The sequence below is a fragment of the Lolium rigidum genome, chromosome 7, assembly GCF_022539505.1.
Source record: "Lolium rigidum isolate FL_2022 chromosome 7, APGP_CSIRO_Lrig_0.1, whole genome shotgun sequence".
NCBI lineage: Eukaryota > Viridiplantae > Streptophyta > Magnoliopsida > Poales > Poaceae > Lolium > Lolium rigidum.
In genome coordinates this window covers 320,235,001-320,259,219 of record NC_061514.1, presented here as the reverse complement: position 1 = coordinate 320,259,219, position 24,219 = coordinate 320,235,001, and the positions used below count along the sequence as shown (strand labels likewise).

The window sequence follows — 24,219 nt, the reverse complement described above, 5'->3', positions numbered from 1 at the left end:
GCACAATGGGGAGAAGACAACCATCTAGCTACTGCTATGGACCCATAGTCCAGGGGTAGACTACTCACTCATCACTCCGGAGGCGACCATGGCGGCGTAGAGTCCTCCGGGAGATGATTCCCCTCTCCGGCGAGGGTGCCGGAGGCGATCTCCGGGATCCCCGAGATGGGATCGGCGGCGACGGCGTCTCGGTAATGTTTTCCGTGTCGTGGCTCTCGGTGCGGGGGTTTCGTCACGGAGGCTATTTGTAGGCGGAAGGGCAAGTCGAGAGGCGGCACGGGGGGCCCACACCACGGGGCCGCGCGGCCAAGGGGGCCGCGCCGCCTAGGGTTTGGCCACCCCGTGGCCCCTCTTCGTCTCGTCTTCGGTCTTCCGGAAGCTTCGTGAGAAAATAGGCCTCCGGGCTTTTATTTCGTCCAATTCCGAGAATATTTCTTTACTAGGATTTCTGAAACCAAAAACAGCGAGAAAACGACAGCGGCACTTCGGCATCTTGTTAATAGGTTAGTTCCGGAAAATGCACGAATATGACATAAAGTGTGCATAAAACATGTAGATAACATCAATAATGTGGCATGGAACACAAGAAATTATCGATACGTTGGAGACGTATCGGCATCCCCAAGCTTAGTTACTGCTCGTCCCGAGCGGGTAAAACGATAACAAAGATAATTTCCGGAGTGACATGCCATCATAATCTTGATCATACTATTTGTAAAGCATATGTAGTGAGTGCAGCGATCAAAACAATGTGTATGACATGGGTAAACAAGTGAATCATAAAGCAAAGACTTTTCATGAATAGCACTTCAAGACAAGCATCAATAAGTCTTGCATAAGAGTTAACTCATAAAGCAATAATTCAAAGTAAAGGTATTGAAGCAACACAAAAGAAGATTAAGTTTCAGCGGTTGCTTTCAACTTGTAACATGTATATCTCATGGATATTGTCAACATAGAGTAATATAATAAGTGCAATAAGCGAATATGTAGGAATCAATGCACGAGTTCACACAAGTGTTTGCTTCTTGAGGTGGAGAGAAATAGGTGAGCTGACTCAACATTGAAAGTAAAAGAATGGTCCTCATCGGAGGAAAAGCATCGATTGCTATATTTGTGCTAGAGCTTTGATTTTGAAAACATGAAACAATTTTGTCAACGGTAGTAATAAAGCATATGCATCATGTAAATTATATCTTATAAGTTGCAAGCCTCATGCATAGTGTACTAATAGTGCTCGCACCTTGTCCTAATTAGCTTGGACTACCTGGATTATCACCGCAATACATATGCTTTAACCAAGTTTCACAAAGGGGTACCTCTATGCCGCCTGTACAAAGGTCTAAGGAGAAAGCTCGCATTTGGATTTCTCGCTTTTGATTGTTCTCAACTTAGACATCCATACCGGGACAACATAGACAACAGATAATGGACTCCTCTTTTAATGCTTTAAGCATTTGACAATAATTAATTCTTTTCTCATTAGAGATTTGAGGATATTTGTCCAAAACTGAAACTTCCACCATGAATCATGGCTTTCGTTAGCGGCCCAATGTTCTTCTCTCACAATATGCATGCTCAAACCATTCAACTCAGTGTAGATCGCCCTTACTTCCGACAAGACGAACATGCATAGCAACTCACATGAAATTCAACACAGAGTTGATGGCGTTCCCCAGTAAACATGGTTATCGCACAACAAGCAACTTAATAAGAGATAAAGTGCATAATTACATATTCAATACCACAATAGTTTTTAAGCTATTTGTCCCATGAGCCATATATTGCAAAGGTGAATGATGGAATTTTAAAGGTAGCACTCAAGCAATTTACTTTGGAATGGCGGGAAAATACCATGTAGTATAGGTAGGTATGGTGGACACAAATGGCATAGTGGTTGGCTCAAGTATTTTGGATGCATGAGAAGTATTCCCTCTCGATACAAGGTTTAGGCTAGCAAGGCTTATTTGAAACAAACACAAGGATGAACCGGTGCAGCAAAACTCACATAAAAGACATATTGAAAGCATTATAAGACTCTACACCGTCTTCCTTGTTGTTCAAACTCAAAACTAGAAATTATCTAGACCTTAGAGAAACCAAATATGCAAACCAAATTTTAGCATGCTCTATGTATTTCTTCATTAATGGGTGCAAAGTATATGATGCAAGAGCTTAAACATGAGCACAACAATTGCCAAGTATCACATTACCCAAAACATTTATAGCAATTACTACATGTATCATTTTCCAATTCCAACCATATAACAATTTAACGAAGGAGAAACTTCGCCATGAATACTATGAGTAGAAACCAAGGACATATTTGTCCATATGCTACAGCGGAGTGTGTATCTCTCCCATAAAGTGAATGCTAGGATCCATTTTATTCAAACAAAACAAAAACAAAAACAAACCGACGCTCCAAGAAAAAGCACATAAGATGTGGCCGAATAAAAATGTAGTTTCAGGGGAGGAACCTGATAATGTTGTCGATGAAGAAGGGGATGCCTTGGGCATCCCCAAGCTTAGACGCTTGAGTCTTCTTGATATATGCAGGGGTGAACCACCGGGTGCATCCCCAAGCTTAGAGCTTTCACTCTCCTTGATCATGTTGCATCATACTCCTCTCTTGATCCTTGAAAACTTCCTCCACACCAAACTCGAAACAACTCATTAGAGGGTTAGTGCACAATATAAATTGACATATTCAGAGGTGACACAATCATTCTTAACACTTCTGGACATTGCATAATGCTACTGGACATTAGTGGATCAAAGAAATTCATCCAACATAGCGAAAGAGGCAATGCGAAATAAAAGGCAGAATCTGTCAAAACAGAACAGTTCGTATTGACGAATTTTAAAATGGCACCAGACTTGCTCAAATGAAAATGCTCAAATTGAATGAAAGTTGCGTACATATCTGAGGATCATGCACGTAAATTGGCATAATTTTCTGAGCTTCCTGCAGGGCAGTGGGCTCAGATTCGTGACAGCAAAGAAATCTGGAACTGCGCAGTAATCCAAATCTAGTACTTACTTTTCTATCAACGGCTTAACTTGGCACAACAAAACTCAAAACTAAGATAAGGAGAGGTTGCTACAGTAGTAAACAACTTCCAAGACACAAAATAAAAACAAAGTACTGTAGGTAAAAACATGGGTTGTCTCCCATAAGCGCTTTTCTTTAACGCCTTTCAGCTAGGCGCAGAAAGTGTGTATCAAGTAACATCGAGAGATGAAGCATCAACATCATAATTTGTTCTAATGATAGAATCATAAGGTACCTTCATTCTCTTTCTAGGGAAGTGTTCCATACCTTTCTTGAGAGGAAATTGATATTTTATATTTCCTTCCCTCATATCAATAATAGCACCAACGAGTTCGAAGAAAAGGTCTTCCCAATATAATTGGACAAGATGCATTGCATTCAATATCCAAGACAACAAAATCAACGGGAACAAGGTTATTGTTAACGGTAATGCGAACATTATCAACTTTACCCAAAGGTTTCTTTGTAGAATGATCAGCAAGATTAACATCCAAATAACAATTTTTCGGCGGTGGCAAGTCAAGCATATTATAAATTTTCTTCGGCATAACAGAAATACTTGCACCAAGATCACATAAAGCATTACAATCAAAATCTTTAACCTTCATCTTAATGATGGGCTCCCAACCATCTTCTAGCTTTTTAGGAATAGAGGCTTCGCGCTCTAGTTTCTCTTCTCTAGCTTTTATGAGAGCATTTGTAATATGATGCGTGAAAGCCAAATTTATAGCACTAGCATTAGGACTTTTAGCAAGTTTTTGCAAGAACTTTATAACTTCAGAGATGTGGCAATCATCAAAATTCAAACCATTATAATCTAAAGCAATGGGATCATCATCCCCAATGTTGGAAAAAATTTCAGCAGCTTTATCACGAGGCAATTTCAGCGAGTTTTAGCGGTTTCGAGCAGTTTTTCGCGCTTTGCATTAGAAGTGGAAACATTGCTAACACCAATTCTTTTATTAGTATGAGTAGGAGGTGCAGCAACATGTGTAGCATTAGCATTACTAGTGGTGGTAATAGTCCAAACTTTAGCTATATTCTTCTCTTTAGCTAGTTTTTCATTTTCTTCTCTATCCCACCTAGCACGCGAGTTCAGCCATTAATCTTATATTCTCATTAATTCTAACTTGAATGGCATTTGCTGTAGTAACAATTTTATTTTCAATATCCCTATTAGGCATAACTTTCGATTTCAAAAGATCAACATCAGAGGCAAGACTATCAACTCTAGAAACAAGTATATCAATTTTCCCAAGCTTTTCTTCAACAGATTTGTTAAAAGCAGTTTGTGTACCAATAAATTCTTTAAGCATGGCTTCAAGTCCAGGGGGTGAGTTCCTATTATTGTTGTAAGAATTTCCATAAGAATTACCATAGCCGTTGCCATTATTATAAGGATATGGCCTATAGTTGTTACTAGAATTGTTCCGGTAAGCATTGTTGTTGAAATTATTATTTTTAATGAAGTTTACATCAACATGTTCTTCTTGTGCAACCAATGAAGCTAACGGAACATTATTAGGATCAATATTAGTCCTATCATTCACAAGCATAGACATAATAACATCAATCTTATCACTCAAGGAAGAGGTTTCTTCGACAGAATTTACCTTCTTACCTTGTGGAGCTCTTTCCGTGTGCCATTCGGAGTAGTTGATCATCATATTATCAAGAAGCTTTGTTGCTTCACCAAGAGTGATGGACATAAAGGTACCTCCAGCAGCTGAATCCAATAAATTCCGTGAAGAAAAATTTAGTCCTGCATAGAAGGTTTGGATGATCATCCAAGTAGTCGGTCCATGGGTTGGGCAATTTTTAACCGAGAGATTTCATTCTTTCCCAAGCTTGAGCAACATGTTCAGTATCTAATTGTTTAAAATTCATTATGCTACTCCTCAAAGATATAATTTTAGCAGGGGGATAATATCTACCAATAAAAGCATCCTTGCATTTAGTCCATGAATCAATACTATTCTTAGGCGAGAGATAGCAACCAATCTTTAGCTCTTCCTCTTAATGAGAAAGGGAACAATTTTAGTTTAATAATATCACCATCTACATCTTTATATTTTTGCATTTCGCATAGTTCAACAAAATTATTAAGATGGGCAGCGAGCATCATCAGAACTAATTCCGGAAAATTGATCTTTCATGACAAGATTCGAGTAAAGCAGGTTTAATTTCAAAGAATTCTGCTGTAGTAGCGAGGTGGAGCAATAGGTGTGCATAAGAAATCATTATTATTTGTGGTTGTGAAGTCACACAACTTAGTATTTTCAGCGTTGGCCATTTTAGCAACAGTAAATAAAGCAAACTAGATAAAGTAAATGCAAGTAAACTAATTTTTTTGTGTTTTCGATATAGCAAACAAGATAGCAAATAAAGTAAAACTAGCAACTAATTTTTTTGTATTATTTTGACTTAGTGCAGCAAACAAAGTAGTAAATAAAATAAAGCAAGACAAAAACAAAGTAAAGAGATTGAGAAGTGGAGACTCCCCTTGCGGCGTGTCTTGATCTCCCGGCAACGGCGCCGAGAAAAAGATGCTTGATGGCGTGTATTTCACACGTTCGTTGGGCAACCCCAAGAGGAAGGTATGATGCGCACAGCGGCAAGTTTTCCCTCGAGAAAGAAACCAAGGTTTATCGAACCAGGAGGAGCCAAGAAGCACGTTGAAGGTTGATGGCGGCGGGATGTAGTGCGGCGCAACACCGGGGATTCGGCGCCAACGTGGAACCTTGCACAACACAACCAAACTACTTTGCCCCAACGAAACGAGTGAGGTTGTCAATCTCACCGGCTTGCTCGTAACAAAGGATTAACCGTATTGTGTGGAAGATGATTGTTTGCGAGAAAACGAGTAGAACAAGTATTGCGGTAGATTGTATTTCGGTAAAGAGAATTGGACCGGGGTCCACGAGTTCACTAGAGGTGTCTCTCCCATAAGACGAACAGCATGTTGGGTGAACAAATTACGAGTTGGGCAATTGACAAATAAAGAGAGCATGACAATGCACATACATATCATGATGAGTATAGTGAGATTTAATTGGGCATTACGACAAAGTACATAGACCGCCATCCAACTGCATCTATGCCTAAAAAGTCCACCTTCGAGGTTATCATCCGAACCCCCTCCAGTATTAAGTTGCTAAACAACGAGACAATTGCATTAAGTATGGTGCGTAATGTAATCAACAACTACATCCTTAGACATAGCATCAATGTTTTATCCCTAGTGGCAACGGCACAACACAACCTTAGAACTTTACATCCTTCGTCCCGGTGTCAATGCGAGGCATGAACCCACTATCGAGCATAAGTACTCCCTCTTGGAGTTAAAAGCATCTACTTGGCCGAGCATCTACTAATAACGGAGAGCATGCAAGATCATAAACAACACATAAGCATAACTTTGATAATCAACATAACAAGTATTCTCTATTCATCGGATCCCAACAAACGCAACATATAGAATTACATATAGATGATCTTGATCATGATAGGCAGCTCACAAGATCCGACAATGATAGCACAATGGGGAGAAGACAACCATCTAGCTACTGCTATGGACCCATAGTCCAGGGGTAGACTACTCACTCATCACTCCGGAGGCGACCATGGCGGCGTAGAGTCCTCCGGGAGATGATTCCCCTCTCCGGCAGGGTGCCGGAGAGCGATCTCCCGGGATCCCCCGAGATGGGATCGGCGGCGACGGCGTCTCGGTAATGTTTTCCGTGTCGTGGCTCTCGGTGCGGGGGTTTCGTCACGGAGGCTATTTGTAGGCGGAAGGGCAAGTCGAGAGGCGGCACGGGGGCCCACACCACGGGGCCGCGCGGCCAAGGGGGGCCGCGCCGCCTAGGGTTTGGCCACCCCGTGGCCCCTCTTCGTCTCGTCTTCGGTCTTCGGAAGCTTCGTGAGAAAATAGGCCTCTGGGCTTTTATTTCGTCCAATTCCGAGAATATTTCTTTACTAGGATTTACCGAAACCAAAAACAGCGAAAACGACAAGCGGCACTTCGGCATCTTGTTAATAGGTTAGTTCCAGAAAATGCACGAATATGACATAAAGTGTGCATAAAACATGTAGATAACATCAATAATGTGGCATGGAACACAAGAAATTATCGATACGTTGGAGACGTATCACGCCGCTGCTCCCATGAGGAGGGAGTAGTTCTCCGTCGAGGCTCGGGGCTGTACCGGTAGCTATGTGGTTAATCTCTCTCCTATGTGCTTCAATACAATAATCTCATGAGCTGCCTTACATGATTGAGATTCATATGATGATGCTTGTAATCTAGATGTCATTATGCTAGTCAAGTGAATTTTACTCATGTGATCTCCGGAGACTCCTTGTCCCACGTGTGTAAAGGTGACGAGTGTGTGCACCGTGTGGGTCTCTTAGGCTATATTTCACAGAATACTTATTCACTGTTATGAAGAGCATAGTGAAGTGCTTATTTATATCTCTTTATGATTGCAATGTGTTTTGTATCACAATTTATCTATGTGCTACTCTAGTGATGTTATTAAAGTAGTTTTATTCCTCCTACACGGTGTAATGGTGACAGTGTGTGCATCCGTGTTAGTACTTGGCGTATGCTATGATCATGATCTCTTGTAGATTGTGAAGTTAACTATTGCTATGATAGTATTGATGTGATCTATTCCTCCTACATAGTGTGAAGGTGACAGTGTGCATGCTGTGTTAGTACTTGGTTTAGTCGTGTTGATCTTTCTTGCACTCTAAGGTTATTTAAATATGAACATTGAATTGTGGAGCTTGTTAACTCCGGCATTGAGGGTTCTGTAATCCTACACAATGTGTTCATCATCCAACAAGAGAGTGTAGAGTATGCATTTATCTATTCTGTTATGTGATCAATGTTGAGAGTGTCCACTAGTGAAAGTGTAATCCCTAGGCCTTGTTCCTAAATACTGCTATCGCTGCTTGTTTACTGTTTTACTGCGTTACTACTGTTGCGTTACTACTGCTGCGTTACTACTGCTTGTTTACTGTCCTAGGCAAAGCACTTTTCTGGTGCCGTTGCTACTACTTATTCATACCACCTGTATTTCACTATCTCTTCGCCGAACTAGTGCACCTATTAGGTGTGTTGGGGACACAAGAGACTTCTTGCTTTGTGGTTGCAGGGTTGCATGAGAGGGATATTTTTGACCTCTTCCTCCCTGAGATCGATAAACCTTGGGTGATCCACTTAAGGGAAACTTGCTGCTGTTCTACAAACCTCTGCTCTTGGAGGCCCAACACTGTCTACAAGAATAGAAGCTCCCGTAGACATCAGAGTTCAATGTCAACTCTAGTTTGAACTCTCGCCTTCTGTGTTAGTTTGCCTTCTTCCGCATGGAGGTTGCTCAGTTGGTACTAACAGCGTCGAGGAGGCGTCTCGCCTCTTTCGTGATGAGGTGGTAAGTCTCAAGATGTTGTTGGCACACGTTGGTGCTTCGTTGGAGCCGAGGAGGCATGTTCTTATGGTGGGCAGGATCTCGTCACGGTGCAGGCTTCATTTCTACTTGACTCCACTGACCAGAACTCATTGATGGAGGAGGAAGAACATCACTACAACTGTTTCTCATTGCAGTCTCTCTCTCGTCCTGAGTTGAAAAGCATGGAGTTTCTTTAGGACTGTTTGCAACTGTGCCCGGAATTGTCGTCGCGAGAGAGGTTTGCGTTTTTCTCGCCACCTTGGCTGCTGCCTACCCGGGATCTGCACTTCATTAATGGGTGCCTCCTAATGTCTTGGCGAGTCTTTGTCGGCGTGTTGTTGGAGTGTAGTGTTTGGCGTGTTTGTTTCATGCCGCTTTGTCGTCTTTTGTGTTGGCTAGAGTGAATGTGACCCATTCGGATCTTTGTTAGGCTTGGAAGTGACTGTGTGGGTTAACAGGCTTGGCCCTCCTGTTCTAGGTTTTAAGCCAAAAAAAATTCTAAAAATTAGACACCTTTCTTCTTATTTAATGGATGTGGTAGAGCTTCAGGAAAAAAAATAGTTACCGCGTGGCAATAATTCGAGAGAACAAAACGCCTGCAGCTGTATACATCGAGCATATCTTCAGTTCCGTGCGTCAGGATCACTCTCAAGAAGAGAGAACACTACGATAGATCGAATCACTTTCAACCATGCAACAGAACTTCACCTTTAGACTATCAATTCGCCGGTAGTTATCCAGTCCAAAAAAACGGAAAAGGTAGGGAAAATGAGGAAACGGCATGATTGTAATAAGTACGCACTTTGAACATCTTTTAAATAAATGAAAGGGCTGTGTGCATCGATTGATGCAGAGGCCGGGGCTATGCTCCCATATCGAAAAAAAAAACTGAGGAATCCATTCACGTTTTACTGAGCGTGCGCGCATCGCAAGTAGATCAGAGACCCCCACCACAATATTGTGTGCAAAGCAGGCAGGAGTAGAGAGAAAATGTCTACGCAAAGTATATTGTGCTAGTATTTAAAACAAGGAAAAGAATCGTTCTCACTGGATATTTCTGAAGAAAGAGCTCTGAATTATGTAAACAAACATCACTTTGGTCTTGTCTTAGCACTAGCCTGCAGCACATTTTGAAAGGCGCGGCCGCAACGGACAAATTAGAAACAACCACTCTACATTTCTGTGTACAACCAGGCAGGAGTAGATAGACACAAAGAACCACGAAAGAATCGGTTCAAAGAAATATTTCTGAATTATGTAAGCAGACAGCATTTCGTTCTTGTCTTGCGCACTACTGCATACCTACAGCACATTCAAAGGCTCAGCAGCAAAGACGGGTGAAAGAAATGGTATACATATCCAGACATCGCATCTTTGAGCAACACAGAGTATACATATCCACACTGGGCATCTTTCCTTTGTCGAAAAGAGAAGACTGGGCATCTTTCAGCAACAGAAAAGCACGAATAAGCGCATTGGGAAAGAAAGGGGAACGAGTGAGACGAAGATATCGGAATCCGTGGGCGGTGGTGCGCAAATAATCGCTCGAAACGTCCGATCAGAAGAGAAAAGAGCGAGCGAGATCTATGCATTCAGGTCATGATTGCTATATGAATCTAGTCTCTACAAGAATAACACCTCGATCAAGTTGATGAGCATCAGATGCCAACATATCTTGGCCTACCCTCCGAACTTGGATCAATGTTATGTCTGGAAAGGGAGTGATAACTATGCATATTTGCAGGTGTGGATCCACATCATGCTATGAGATGCATGCACGAGACACGTACGTTTGGGTGAAATCACGTTTCCTTGGCAGCGTGTAGTTGCGTGCACACTCTTTTCGGTCCAAAGCTAGCTCAATGGCTACACACACATATGGTGATTTTCAGACCAAAAACGAATAAATGCATAAAGAAAATGATTGAGTTTCACTTTTCACCCTCTTAGATACCAATTTTGTGGCAACTTTTACCGCATTTAGCAAACAATTATCTCCAAACTAAGCCATTTGTGCAAGTTTATCCATTTATTAAAAGTTTTGGCACATCCTATCACGTCGGCCACAAATCAGTCCAGCAGGCACGCTGAGTCAGATGCTAGTTTGGTGCCGCCTTCTTCTTCTTCTTCTTCTTCTTCTTCTTCTTCTTCTTCTTCTTCTTCTTCTTCTTCTTCTTCTTCTTCTTCTTCTTCTTCTTCTTCTTCTTCTTCAATTCTTTCTATAGGGATTATTTTTTGCTAGTCTCGCCACATTCAACACATGTTGTAGGTCATCAAGTTGAACAATTTTGGCAGTTCTATTTTTCATAATGTTGTTACCTGATTCTGATTCCATCTGGTTGAAACTTTGTAATATTTAAATTAATCAATAAAGTGCAGAATTCTCAAATTTTTTGAAACCCACCTTGGCATAATATAAAATGCCGTTATGACAAAAAGAAAGGTTATAATTTGTTTTAATACTTTCGGACGGAGAGAGCGAGTGTGTTCGTAGTTTTGTACATCCGCACAACTATGTTGCCCGACAAAAGGCAAAGAAGTTGTTCTCTTCATGAAGTTGTGTATGACAGTATAAGTGTATTCCACATGGGATGGGAGTGTGTCATTTTAAAGGCCGAGCTACTTGTAGCTCTTTTTTCAAACACTTAAATTTTATATTTTAATGTTTTAAAAATATCTAAAATAAAATTATAGAGGTAGCCAATGATGTATACAATGGTGTAAAATCTCAATGCAAATTGAGTTGTCCACTATTTACTATTAAATTTATCAGACTTTTTTATTTTTGTGTAGCCTAGAATGTGAACGAGTTTGTATTGAGATTTTACACCATCGTAGTATACATCATTCACTATCTCTAGAAATTTCATTTTGGATTTTTTTGAAACTTTGAAGTAGGAATTTTAAGTGTTTGCCAATAAAGTGCTACATGTAGCTCGACCTCCGTTTTAAGTTTTCCCGTACGATGGCTGATATAATCCCACTGGTTGCCGCCCTTTTGGAGCACCGGGTTCCATGTAAACTCGATTTTTAACCTTTAAAATTCCATATTCAAACGTTTGAAAAAAAATCCAGGTTATTGTCAATGTTGTACTCCACTAGTGTGCAAATTTTTAGTAAGAAACAGATTGTGTTCTGGGTTCACTAAAAATGAAAAATCGAGATTTTATCATCGGTGAACAGTAGTGTAATCCTTCTGCCCCTATTTAATCGACGCATTCAACAGACACGACTCGCCGGCTCGCGTCGATTTAATCGAAATGGAGGGAGCACAATCGAAGTGAAGGTTTTGTCTTAATGAGATTTTGTTATTTTTGCTCAGCCAAAAATACAATGTATTTCCTTTTGAAAATTTCCACACTGTTGGAATACAACATAAACTACATCAAGGTTCCTTTTTAGGAATATATTTTAAAATTTTAAAATCAAAATTTCGAATTCTCAAAAAGTAAAATTGAGCAAAGGGCTACCTGGTGCTCGTGCTCTTAAGTGATGTTTTGCCCATGTAAGTGCCGCTTTCTGATCTGATCTCCCACTTACCAAATACTACGATGGTAGGACGAATTACACAGCTCTCGAGTCCCAACTGGATCTGTACAAGATTTGGACCAAGAAAGGAACCTTGCCATCGCACGCAGAAGGAGGGCCCACATCACCCCCTATACATACACCGCACATGTTGCAGAGTAGCTCACACACAGCACCTGCGAATTAATCACTAGAAACCACCAGCTGATCGACCAGCTTACTTAGTAAGAGAGTCAACCAAGTTCAGCTAACGATGGCGTACAGAGTGCTGGAGGTCACCCTCCAGTCGGCCAAGGACCTGAAGAACGTGAACTTCATGTCGCGCATGGAGGTGTACGCTGTGGCGACCATCTCCGGCGACCCAATCACGCGCCAGTGCACCCCGCCGGACCCCTATGGCGGCCGCTACCCGACCTGGAACGCCACGCTCCGCTTCGCCGTCCCGCCCACCGCCACTGCCGGCGGCAGCGGCTGCCTCCACATCGTCCTCCGCACCGAGCGATCCCGTGGCGACCGCGACATCGGCGAGGTCATCGTCCCGCTCGACGAGATCCTCGCCGGCGCCGGCTACGACCTAGGCCCGCGCCCGCAGCAGTTTGCGGCTTACAAGGTCCGCACGGTGCACCGTGCCGAGACCCGCGGCGTGCTCTACCTGTCATACCGCCTCGGCGCCGTCGTCGCGCCGCAGAACCGGGTGGCACCGCACCGGCTGGCGACGAGAGCCGCCGATGACGAGCCGGTCGTCGCGTACCCGGTGACGCGGCCGTACGGTCATCAGTCGTACGATTACATGCCGGTCCTGGCGCTGATGCCGCCGACTCCACGAGCTTCCGGGCGTATGTCCATGGAGCCAGCGTCTCCGAAGGCTTCCGCTGGGCATATGGCCTTGTCGCCGTCGTCATCACAGGCTCATGATGGGCATACGTCTCTTCCGCCGCCGCTTCCAAAAGCATATGGGCACCTGTCCATGCCGCCGCCACCGGCGTCGATACAAAGTTCTGGGCTCGCGACGACGCCTCAAAAATCAGCCGGTTACGCAGTCACCTCGCCGTGGACGACCACGAGGAGTAACGGCAACGCGGACTTTGGTAGGGAGCTCAGTACAGGGCTGGTCGGCGGCGACATGATGTCTGAGGCTGCGGCCTATAACGCCGGATACAGGGCAGGGCTGGCCGGCGAATGGGGCAGGCCCGCCGTGTACTAGCTAGCCTAGAATGTTCTCGTGTTGTACGTCCGTACTATGATGCATAAATAGTGAATCTAAAATTTACCTGCAAATTACAATGTATGTTTGTCGACATCACCAGATATTCAGATGTAGTCCTGTGTTTGTTTCACTGGGGTGAACATATGTGAAGTAATCTGGGCGGCATGAGTGAAGTAAAATTGACTTGTTGCAATGTTGCTAGATGCTCCTGTCCATCCAGCTTTTTAAAATGTGCTTTCGATTCTCCTGTCCATCCAGCTTCGTTGAAGAATTTGGGAGATGGTCTTTAAATTTCCATGCCCGGGAGAGTTGTTTGTAGAGAACCAGAACAGAGAAGGCTTCCAACATGTTATGCCGAATGGTAGTATTGCTAGTTCTTGGTCGATCGAGAAATATCGGTCAGTTGCAACCCATTATAACTTCCAGCCAGCATGAATGATGAGGCAAATTAAATAAGTGGGACATTCTTTTCCTCACTTGCAACCCACTTGCAACTCTCAATAGGTATAAATCGTGCTTCGGATGAAGTTTGGTAAACCCTTTGATCTAAAAAAAAGAGGTGAACTAAACGTGTGGAGAGTAAATCACAGATCGACGCAGGACACGTGTGGTCATAGCCAAGGATTTCAGTATCGGCATACTAGGGAGTATCATTTTCTTATGAGTATAGTACTCTAGAATGGTATTGTAGTATCATGATACTATAAGATTTTTATTTTAAATGAAAATCATGTATGTACTATTAATATATCTCAGATAATCATGAGTTGATTTCCATATGGACATAAGCTCTCCCCTCTCGTTAGGGTTTTAGTGCTCCGGCGGGTGATTTTCTTTCGCCTCCGTAAGATCGACGCTGTTCTCCACCAATTCCTCGCGCCTTCCTCTCACCCTCCACCTCCGCCACCTGTGTACCTGCGGTCCCCCGCCTCTTGTGGGTTTCCCTGGACGGAACGTCTAGGGTTTTCGGTGATGACGGATGTGCTTGCTTCCTCTTCGCCGCCAGTGATGACGGGGAAGGAACAGGAGTTAGACGACATGCTGGCTCACCTTGAGCTCCGGGAAGATGAGTTGGATGATGTTGTGATCGCGGTTGATGCCGTGAAGGAATTCTAGAAGGATGCTCGATGGTTGGCGATCGTTAAAGTGCATACTACTCGCTCGTTTAGTTCAGAAGCTTTGTTTGGCAAGATGAGAGCGATTTGGAATTTCTCCAAGGATCCAACCTGCGGGGAGGCAGGGGAAAATTTGTTTATCTTTCAGATGCATTGCCTTGGAGATTGGAAAAAATTGTCCACCAAGGGCCATGGACCTTCCGTGGGAGGGCTATTTTGATTGAGGATTATGATGGCAAGGAGGATCCTGAGAAAATAATCTTCAATGGCTTACATATATGGGCGCAAATCCATGGTATTCTAGAACTTTATCGGAAAACTAATGTTCTAGATGATCTTGCCCGCAGGATTGGCAAGAGTAAGGAGGTTCAGATGAATCCAAAGCTGTTTTTTGAGGGGAATTATGTGCGACTGCGGGTTTTAATTGATGTTGGTAAACCTCTGATGCGTTTTGTCTCGCTTATGATTGAAGGAGAAGGAAGAAACATGCTCCCGGTTAAGTATGAAAAAATTCCATATTTCTGTAAACGTTGTGGCCTAGTTGGCCATGACCATGAGGAGTGCGGAGATGGGGCATGGGAGGCCAAGGATCTCCAATATGGAAGTTGGATGCTAGCTACTCGGAGAAGTAATCTTCAAAACATGGATCGGCGGTGCTTTACTCCCTGCGAGCCTAGCCGTGGGGGTTTTCCTGGCCGTGGGGGGCTTAATACCTCAGCAAAAAAGCGCTTGTCTCAAGACGCTGCTTTAGACAACACTGAGGATTTGGAGGATTTCGCTTCAAGCCCTCAAAAAACGGCTCCTATGGATGAAGACAAGGATGCTCATGAAAATGCAGCAGCTAGGAAGCAACTGGACATGGGGGTTTTGGAGGAGGCTAGCTCGGAAACCATTGTCCCTGGCTCTAACTCGGGGGATAACCAATCTACTCCACCTCCACCCCCAGGCTATGTCAACCCCCGTGATCGTACTAAGCAACGGAAGACTGATATCTCTGAAAATGAATTGGCAAGATCGGCGGACTCTCTCGAGGAGGACCGCCGGGCCCAATGATGACCCTAGGCTGGAACGGCTGTGGCGTCGGGCAAGCTGCGACCGTTCAAGAACTCGTCTGCCTAGTGCAGACCTACAAGTCCAGCCTTGTTTTTATTTGTGAGACAATGCAGTAAGGAAAGAGTGGAGAATCTTCGATATAGGATTGGTATGAAACACTGCTATCAGGTTTCTGGAGATGTTAAGGGAGGCGGCATTGCACTATATTGGACAGAAGATGTTATTGTTGATCTTCTTTCTTTCAGTAAGCGGCGGCCCTTATGATCACATGTGGAGAGCTACATTTGTGTACGTTGAACCGAAACCAGTGGATCGTCATCTTATGTGGACCAAACTACGACAGATCAAAGACAAATCCAATAAACCCTGGCTTATGATGGGAGACTTTAATGAAGCTATGTGGCAGGAGGAACACTTCTCGCGCACTCCTCGCTCTGAGAGACTTATGATGGATTTTAGAGAAGTTCTATCTCACTGTGACCTATATGACATCGGCTTTGTGGGCAACCCCTGGACTTTTGATAACAAGCAGAAGGGGGATCGCAATGTCAGAGTCAGACTTGACCGTGTTGTTGCTTCTACATCATGGTCTCTCATGTTTCCAGATCATCGTTTGAGGCACATTGCTTCCTCACGGTCGGATCACTGTCCTATTTTGTTGTCCGTTGAGTCTGCAACCTACTATCGGTATGATCGTCCTGTGAGAAGGTATGAGATTGTCTGGGAGAGGGAACCTTCCCTACCGGCTGAAGTAGAGGAAGCCTGGTCCCGCCGTGTTCCATGTAATGATCTGGGGGATGTCTCCGCTTGATGATGTCTAGCCTTTATAGCTGGAAGTATACAAATTTTAAATCTATACCAAAAGAGATTAAAAAGAAAAGGGAGCTGCTTGATAATCTGCACCAATGCCATGATGATGAGAGCGTTGAAAAGAGGATGGGGCTGGAAAAAGAAATGGATGAACTCCTTTACCGTGAGGAAATTTTCTGGATGCAGCGATCTCGTATTGCTTGGCTCCGTGAAGGGGATAAGAACACAAAATACTTTCACTGCAGCTTCTTGGAGAAAGAAAAAGAATAACATCCTCAAGCTGAAAAGGAGTGACGACACTTGGACGTCTGACACTATTGAGATGGAAAATATGGCTAGGGACTTTTTCCAAGATCTTTATACTAAGATGAAAACATCAACCCAGATATTATAACTGTGCTGTTGATCGGTGCATTATTAATGACATGAATGCAGACCTGTGTGCCCCTTTTTTCTGAAAAAGAGATCAAAAAGAGATCAGTGATGCTCTTTTCCAAATTGGTCCTCTTAAAGCCCCCGGGCTGGATGGTTTTCCAGCACGCTTTCTTCAGCGGAATTGGGGTCTCCTACGTGACGATATTGTTAAGGTTGTTCAGTTTTTTTTCCATGATGGAGTTATGCCTGAGGAGGTCAACGATACTACGATTGTTTTAATTCCTAAAAAGAATGATCCAGAGGAACTGAAGGATTTTCGTCCAATAAGTTTATGTAATGTGATTTTCAAAGTGATATCTAAATGTCTTGTGAATCGGCTTCGACCTATCCTGCAGGACATAATTTCGCCGACCCAATGTGCCTTTATTCCTGGGCGTGTTATAACTGATAATGCACTCATGGCATTTGAGTGTATCCATTCTATTCAGTCGAGTTCAGCGGCGCGGAGGAATTTTTGTGCGTATAAATTGGATATGGCTAAGGCGTATGATCGTGTGGATTGGAGTTTTCTCGAAGGGATTTTAGCGAAATTAGGCTTTCATAGTCAGTGGATATGGTAGGTGATGGCGTGTGTCACCACTGTGCGGTTCTCGATTCGCTTTAACGGACATATGTTGGACACTTTCATCCCGTCCCGTGGTATCCGCCAAGGTGATCTTCTTTTGCCATACTTATTTCTCTTTGTGGCTGATGGTCTATCTTGTCTGATTAGGAAGGACATAGAGTGCAATGCTCTTCGTGAATTTCATATCTGCCGTAGGGCTTCATGTATTTCTCATTTGCTATTTGCATTCTTTTATTCTTTGAGGGGACTATTGATCAAGGTCTGGTGATCAAATCTATTCTGGATAAATATGAACAATGCACGAGGCAGTTGGTGAGTTTGGGAAAATGTTCAATTATGCATGGAGACAAGTGTTCTCCTGAGGTACAGTTGGAGTTAAAAGGAACCCTGAAATATGATATTGTTTGTTTTGAAGAAAAATATCTTGGGTTACCAGTTCCCGATGGGATATTGAAAAAGGGAAAGTTCAAGTCTACTAAAGATAAATTCTCAAAACATGCTACTGATTGGTGTGAAAAATATATGTCTTGTGGTGCAAAGGAAGTCCTCATTAAATCAGTTCTTCAGTCCATCTCTACATATGCTATGGGAGTGTTTAAGTTCCCCTATGGTCTACTTGAGGTTCTGTCCCAGATTATTCGGAATTTCTGGTGGGGTGATGAAGAGGACCGAAGAAGAATGCACTGGATGTCCTGGGATAAACTTACAAGACCAAAAGCATGTGGTGGTATGGGCTTTAGGGACCTACGCATTTTTAATCAAGCTTTACTTGCACAACAGGCATGGAGGCTGATTCAATTCCGGATAGTCTGTGTGCGCGTTTGCTAAAAGTCAGGTATTATCCCGCGGTGATTTACTTGACACGGCCTTCATCCAAATTCAATCCCAAACATGGCAGGGTGTGCTACATGGCCTGGAATTGGTGAAAAAGGTGTGATATGGCGTATTGGATTGGGTAGTAAAGTGAAAATATTCCGAGACAACTGGTTACCCAGACCGGAGGCTATGAAAGTGGATGGCCGGCGTAGTAATTTAAGGAAAAAGTGGGTATCAGAACTTATTGACCCAGTATCAAGAACTTGGGATGTGCAGGCTGTTCGAGCAATCTATTATCCATGGGATGGTGAAGCTATCTTAACTATTAAACTCCCTGCTAGAGCGTGCGAGGATTTTGTTGCTTGGAGCGGTGAAGCTAATGGCTCGTTCTCAGTCAGATCGGCATATCGGCTGGGCATACAATCACCCCTCTCAAATTTGAGCCCAGGACAATGTACCTCGGAACCAGTGGGAGAATGGGGAATTTGGAAGGCGGAAGTCCCCCAAAATCTCCGCATCTTTGCTTGGAAGGCGGCTACTGCTACCTTGGCTATCCGATCAGGCCTGCATCGGCGAATGCCGTCTGTTCTTCCGGTCTGTGCTGTCTGTGGTTGCGAGATTGAAGATGGTTTCCATGCATTGCGACATGAACTAAGAAACCACTGGCATCTCCCACCCGAGGATTCGTTCCGGTATACTGGGAAAGAATGGTTACTTCATCTCCTGGAGGGTATGTCAAAACCTATGCGGTCTAAGGTTATTTTCTTGCTATGGCAGGTTTGGCATCACAGAAACAATGTGGTTCACGGAGATGGCAAAGCTTCGATTTCTGCCTCAGTTTCATATCTTGTTAGCTATCATCTTTCTTTCACTCAGACTTTAAAAAACAACTCGGCTTCTAATTCTGCTGCGGGTCCACTGGGCATTGCTTCGTGGACAGCTCCTTCGGAGGGTTTTGTGAAAGCTGATGTGGATGCTGGATGGGACAGTACATCAAAAACTGCTGGTCTTGGAATTATCATTAGAGACAGTAATGGAAGCACTATCTTATCTGAATGGAGATTCGTTACTGCATGTGCCACTGCCGAACAAGCGGAGATACAGGCTTTCCTAGCTGGGTTGAAGCATCTGATAGATTCGCTGGCATGCGATCATCGAATCTGATTGTCTCCGTGTTGTTCAAACTGTCTCTGGATCCATGGATGATCATTCAGGAAGATGGGCCCTAGTGGCTGAAGCCCAAGAACTTTTACGTGTTTATCATGATATTTCTGTTAGGAAAGTTTATAGGGTGTGTAATGGTGTAGCCCATGTTCTAGCTGAGTTAGGCAACTCAGGTTTTTCTGGTTTACTTTTGGATGCAGCTCCTCCCTGCGTGTTGGAGCTGATCGCTCTCGATGTAACTTGACTTTGTCTTCTAAAAGCCGCAAGTTACCAGACGCACTTTTTTCCTTCCAGGGTACCGGAGGGGGCTGGAAGGTTTTTAATGAGGTGGGCTTGTGTGCTTAATATATGGTAGTCATTTCAAAAAAAAAATCTTAGATAGATTTAGTTTTAATTTTTAATTTGAAAATACATGTTAAACGAGACATAAAATATGCTTAGATTTAAATTAAAAAAAATTGCGTAAACACCATAGAAAGGACTAAGAAATCTGATATTTAATATAGTGTTCAATCATAATGGCTAGTATATCAACCAAATATATCTCAAATGAAAATTATGTTGGCACATTGAAGTATTAAATCTGATCAACCCCGACGCTACGGGGCTGGCAGGGGGTATTGGCCCTTGGGCCGCAATTCGTGCCGGTAGTGATTGGGGGCACCAGTGGGAGTCATTTTTTTGCCCAGAACCACCAAAGGCCGTTTGTATGCAATTTCCCGTTTGGTTGCATAGATTAATATCGATTGTTAGGCCTACGAAAACCGATGGACGATATATTAATTAATCCAAAGCTACTATAAGAATATGCAAAAATGTGTATCTACCTAGAGAAACTGGGTCGATTAATTTGGGACGGAGAGAGTCCATCATCTTCGGAGCAACACAAGTAAAACAAAATCTACGTGTCACACCACATGGCACGCGGAATGAGCAATCAAAAACTCTATCAAAAAGTACCGTCATTGCGCCCTTTGATTGCATCAGATTGCACATGTGAAAAATCTACTGACCACTCTACAAGATCCAGAATTTTGTATGATATTATCAAATCTAGAGGGGTGCAACCTGTTTCCCTACCTGCTATTCGGAATTTGAAAATTCCCCATTGAGTACAATTTTTTCTCTAGTTGTTATCCAAAAACAAGATTATGACTAGGGATAATCTAAGACACAAAGGTATTTTAAAACCTCTTGAGTGTGAATTATGTAAGAAAATTGAGTATGTTAGTCACTTGTTCTTTGATTGCTTAGTATCTAGGTTGCTACGGTCTGAGGTAAATGAAATCTTTAATGTGATGGTTGCTGAATTTTTCTCTCTTGCTTCTAAATGGCTATGCAAAAAGAGATATTTGTGAATTATTTTTATTTCATCTGCGCTAGTTTGGAGCATATAGAATAATAGGAACAATTTGGTGTTTAATTGTAAGACTTGGATTTCCATGAAGCAGGTGTGGGGTCTACATGCAGCTGTATAAAGTGCATCTCATGAACACATCGAGGATCTTCAGTTCCGAGGGTCACCATCACTCGCAAGGCCGAGGGAGGAAGAAAGGTGAACCGTAGATCGAATCGACTTTCAACCACGGAACAAAACTTCACCTTTAGACTAGCCAGACACCGATAGTTATCCAGTTAAAATCGAAAAAAGCACAGGAAACGGGAGAATCAATTCGCGGCTTACTGGGCGTGTATCGCAGTCAAATCAGTACGCGTAACACAGGTTCTATTAGTTCGTCTGCACACAGGCAAGAGAAACGCAGCAGAAAATATATAAAACTTAACTAAAATGTAGGTAAAAGTTTGAAATTCTCTCTGCAATTTTGTGTCCACCCAGGAAAGTGTGCATAGAAAGAACAGAAAAATATTAACTCATCAAGGTATTAACAACCATGAAAGAATCGATCTCACTAGATATTTCGAGGAAAAAACCTTTAGCTTGCGTGCGATCGACCATGGCACTATCTACGAACTGTATTAATAACCAGGAAAGAATCATTCGAAGAGATATTTCGGAAGAAAGAGCTCTGAATTATGTAATCAGACAGCACAAGGTTCTTGTCTTTGCTCTACCGCGTACCTAGCCTGCAGCACATTCAGAGGCTCAGCAGCAAAGCCCGCCAGACTGAAATGGTATACATATCCAGGCATCGCGCGCATCTTTCAGCAACAGAAAAGCACGAATAAACGCATAGAAAGAAATGGAAGCGAAGCTAGACAAAGATATTAGAATCGGTGGACGGTGCTGGGCAAATAATCGCCCGTCACGTCCGATCGGAAGAGAAAAGAGCAAGCCCTATGCATATCATGATTGATATAGATCTAGTTCCTATGAGAATAACACCTCGACCAAGTTGCTGAGCATCAGATGCCACCAAATCTTGGCATACCCACCAAACTTGAATTAATGTAATCTCCTAGTCAGGGAATGACAACTATGCACATACCTGGGCATTAATCGGGTCAGGCCGAAGAAAGCATGAGGACAAAAAAATAGGCCCAGGCCTGGCCCGGCCAAAAAGCCCAAAAGCTCTGCAGCCAGGTCAACAATTTCAGGCCCAGGCCAAGGAATTACGTGCGGCCAGGTATGCTAAAATGCTATGCATGAAAGCACATGTTAGTCCTTCTTAGCTTCCGAGCTGCAGGATGTCCTTTTTAAAAATTCAAAATTCAAAACATTATTTTGAAATCTGAAAAGCATATGAAAATACATGCAATTACATTCAGATGTCTAGTAAGGATGTGTAAATTTTCATCTAAATACCTTATTTAATTGTGATGCACACAAGAAATGAAATACGAATGAATTCCTCTACTCACTAACTTGAATTCATTCGTATTTCTTTTGAAAAACCATTAACCATGTGATGATACATGCAAAATCTTACAATTGCTTTGACTTAAAAAGTGGACCCATGTGGGTTTTCGTTCATCTACACCTCTGTCACCCAACAAAGAGGTGGTTCTCCCATCAAAAATAAAAAGGTGGTTCTCCCAAAAATGGCTCAACTTCATCCCAGAATTTCACTAGCTCTCGAGTCCCGCCCAACGGAAATTCTACAAAATTTGGGCCCATAAAGGAACCTTAACATATTTTTTTTTTTTTTTGCGAAAGAAACCTTAATATCGCAAGAAGAAGCTAGCCTCACACCACCTCCTATACATACACTCCATATGCTGCATACCTCCCACTCAGCTTGTAGTAGCCAGAAGGTGCTGAGCCATTGTTAGCTGAAGCAAGCTAGTGGGTACTCACTAGCTTACTTAAGGAGTTAACTAATTAAGCTGTAGCTAGCTTCGTCTAACAATGGCGTACAGAGTGCTGGAGGTAACCCTACAGTCGGCCAAGGACCTGAAGAACGTGAACTTCATGACGCGCATGGAGGTCTACGCGGTGGCAACCATCTCCGGCGACCCGATCACGCGCCAGTGCACCCCGCCGGACCCCTACGGCGGCCGCAACCCCACCTGGAACACCACGCTCCGCTTCGCCGTCCCGCCCACCGTCGGGGGCGGCGGCAGCGGCTGCCTCCACGTCGTCCTCCGTACCGAGCGATCCCGAAGGGACCGCGACGTCGGCGAGGTCATCGTCCCGCTCGAGGAGATATTCGCCGGCATCGGCTACAACCGCGGTCCGCGCCCGCCGCAGTTTGCAGCCTACCAGATCCGCAAGCTGCACCGGGCCGAGACCCGCGGCGTGCTGTACCTGTCGTACCGCCTCAGCGCCGTCTTCGTGCCGCAGGCGCCGCACCGGTGGGCGACGAGAGGTTCCTGCGACGAGCCCGTCGTTGCGTACCCAGCGGCGCGGCCTTATGGTCATCAGCCGTACGATTACATGCTAGTCCCAGCGTTGATGCCGCCGCCGCCAACTCCACGAGCCCCAGGGCACATGTCAACGGCTCCAGCGTCTCCGCAATCTTCCGGTGGGTATATGGCCTTCCAGCCGTCTCCACAGGATCCCGGACACATGGCCCTACCGCCGCCGCTCCCAAAAGCTTATGGGCATCTATCGATGCCGCCGCCGCTGCCGCCGATAAAAACTTCCGGGCACGCGACACCTCAAAAAACGGCCGGGTACGCAGCCGCCTCGCCGTCGACGACCGGAAAGAATAACGGCAACCCGGACTTTGGCACCGAGTTCAGCGCCGGGCTGGAAGGGGACACCAGCGGCGGGATGATAGTCGGCGACACAATGTCGGACGGCGCGGCGTATAGTGCCGGGTACAGGGCAGCCATGGCCCGCGAATGGAGAAGGGGCGTGTACTAGGCTGTAGTAATATTTTCACCTCCGTGCTGGATTTCATGCAGGGGTAATCAGTTATAATTAAGCTGAATAAATAAAGTTGGTTTGATTAACCTGAGAGTTAGTGTGTATTCGTGTCGCCGTGATCAGATGGAGCTATGTGTTTGTATCACTGGGTGACCAACATCATGTCGAAGGTAGAAACCACGAGCACCGCCCAGCTCGGGTGACTCGGGAGGCGACGAACTCCTAGGCGCCGAGTTCCTCCACAACCCCCCATCTCTCTCTCGCCGCTGCCAGAGGCACCCGCCAGAAAACTGACGTGCATCTGCCAAGGACGGTGGCGGCTAGGACCTTGCTGCTTCACCTCTTATGCGCAGAGCCTCAACATCGGCGGTGGCGGCCTCCAGACGTGACGGTGGGGGCGCCCATATAGAGGAGGATGCTCGCCGATGTTGAAGGTCGCCCCCTCAGTTTGTGTGTGCGTGAGGAGGTGGTGGATGTTGCTCGCGTCTCGGTGGTCGCCCCGTCGAGAGTAATTGGTGCCACCCCAATTAATGCCCTTGATCTTAGCGTCCCCTCGCTGGATTTGGTGCCTAGTCGGGTGACTAGGTCGGACAGTCGGGGGCTCTAGCCGGGAGAGATCTTTGGATGACAGTGGCGGTCACGATGTCGGCGGTGTTTCAGATGTCGTGTTCCTCCTTGGAGGCGACATCGAGGTACATCCCCTTTCCCTCCTTCCTCTATGCCCGTGTGAAACCCCTGAATCCTCAGA

At 44.3% G+C, this 24,219-nt stretch overlaps 2 protein-coding genes across 2 annotated transcripts; both read left to right on the top strand.

Moving 5' to 3' along the window:
• The first annotated feature begins 12,212 nt into the window (after positions 1 to 12,212).
• Positions 12,213 to 13,487, top strand: LOC124677536 (protein SRC2-like). The gene has a single exon (XM_047213520.1). It carries the CDS (start codon positions 12,290 to 12,292, stop codon positions 13,238 to 13,240), a length of 951 nt encoding a protein of 316 aa, XP_047069476.1. The 5' UTR covers positions 12,213 to 12,289; the 3' UTR covers positions 13,241 to 13,487.
• Positions 13,488 to 22,508: 9,021 nt separating this feature from the next.
• Positions 22,509 to 23,468, top strand: LOC124677535 (protein SRC2-like). The gene has a single exon (XM_047213519.1). It carries the CDS (start codon positions 22,509 to 22,511, stop codon positions 23,466 to 23,468), a length of 960 nt encoding a protein of 319 aa, XP_047069475.1.
• The last annotated feature ends 751 nt before the right edge of the window (positions 23,469 to 24,219 follow it).

What these genes read in the sequence shown, in the direction of transcription:
- LOC124677536 (XM_047213520.1), top strand. Translation starts at nt 12,290, where the DNA reads ATGGCGTACAGAGTGCTGGAGGTCACCCTCCAGTCGGCCAAGGACCTG.
- LOC124677535 (XM_047213519.1), top strand. Translation starts at nt 22,509, where the DNA reads ATGGCGTACAGAGTGCTGGAGGTAACCCTACAGTCGGCCAAGGACCTG.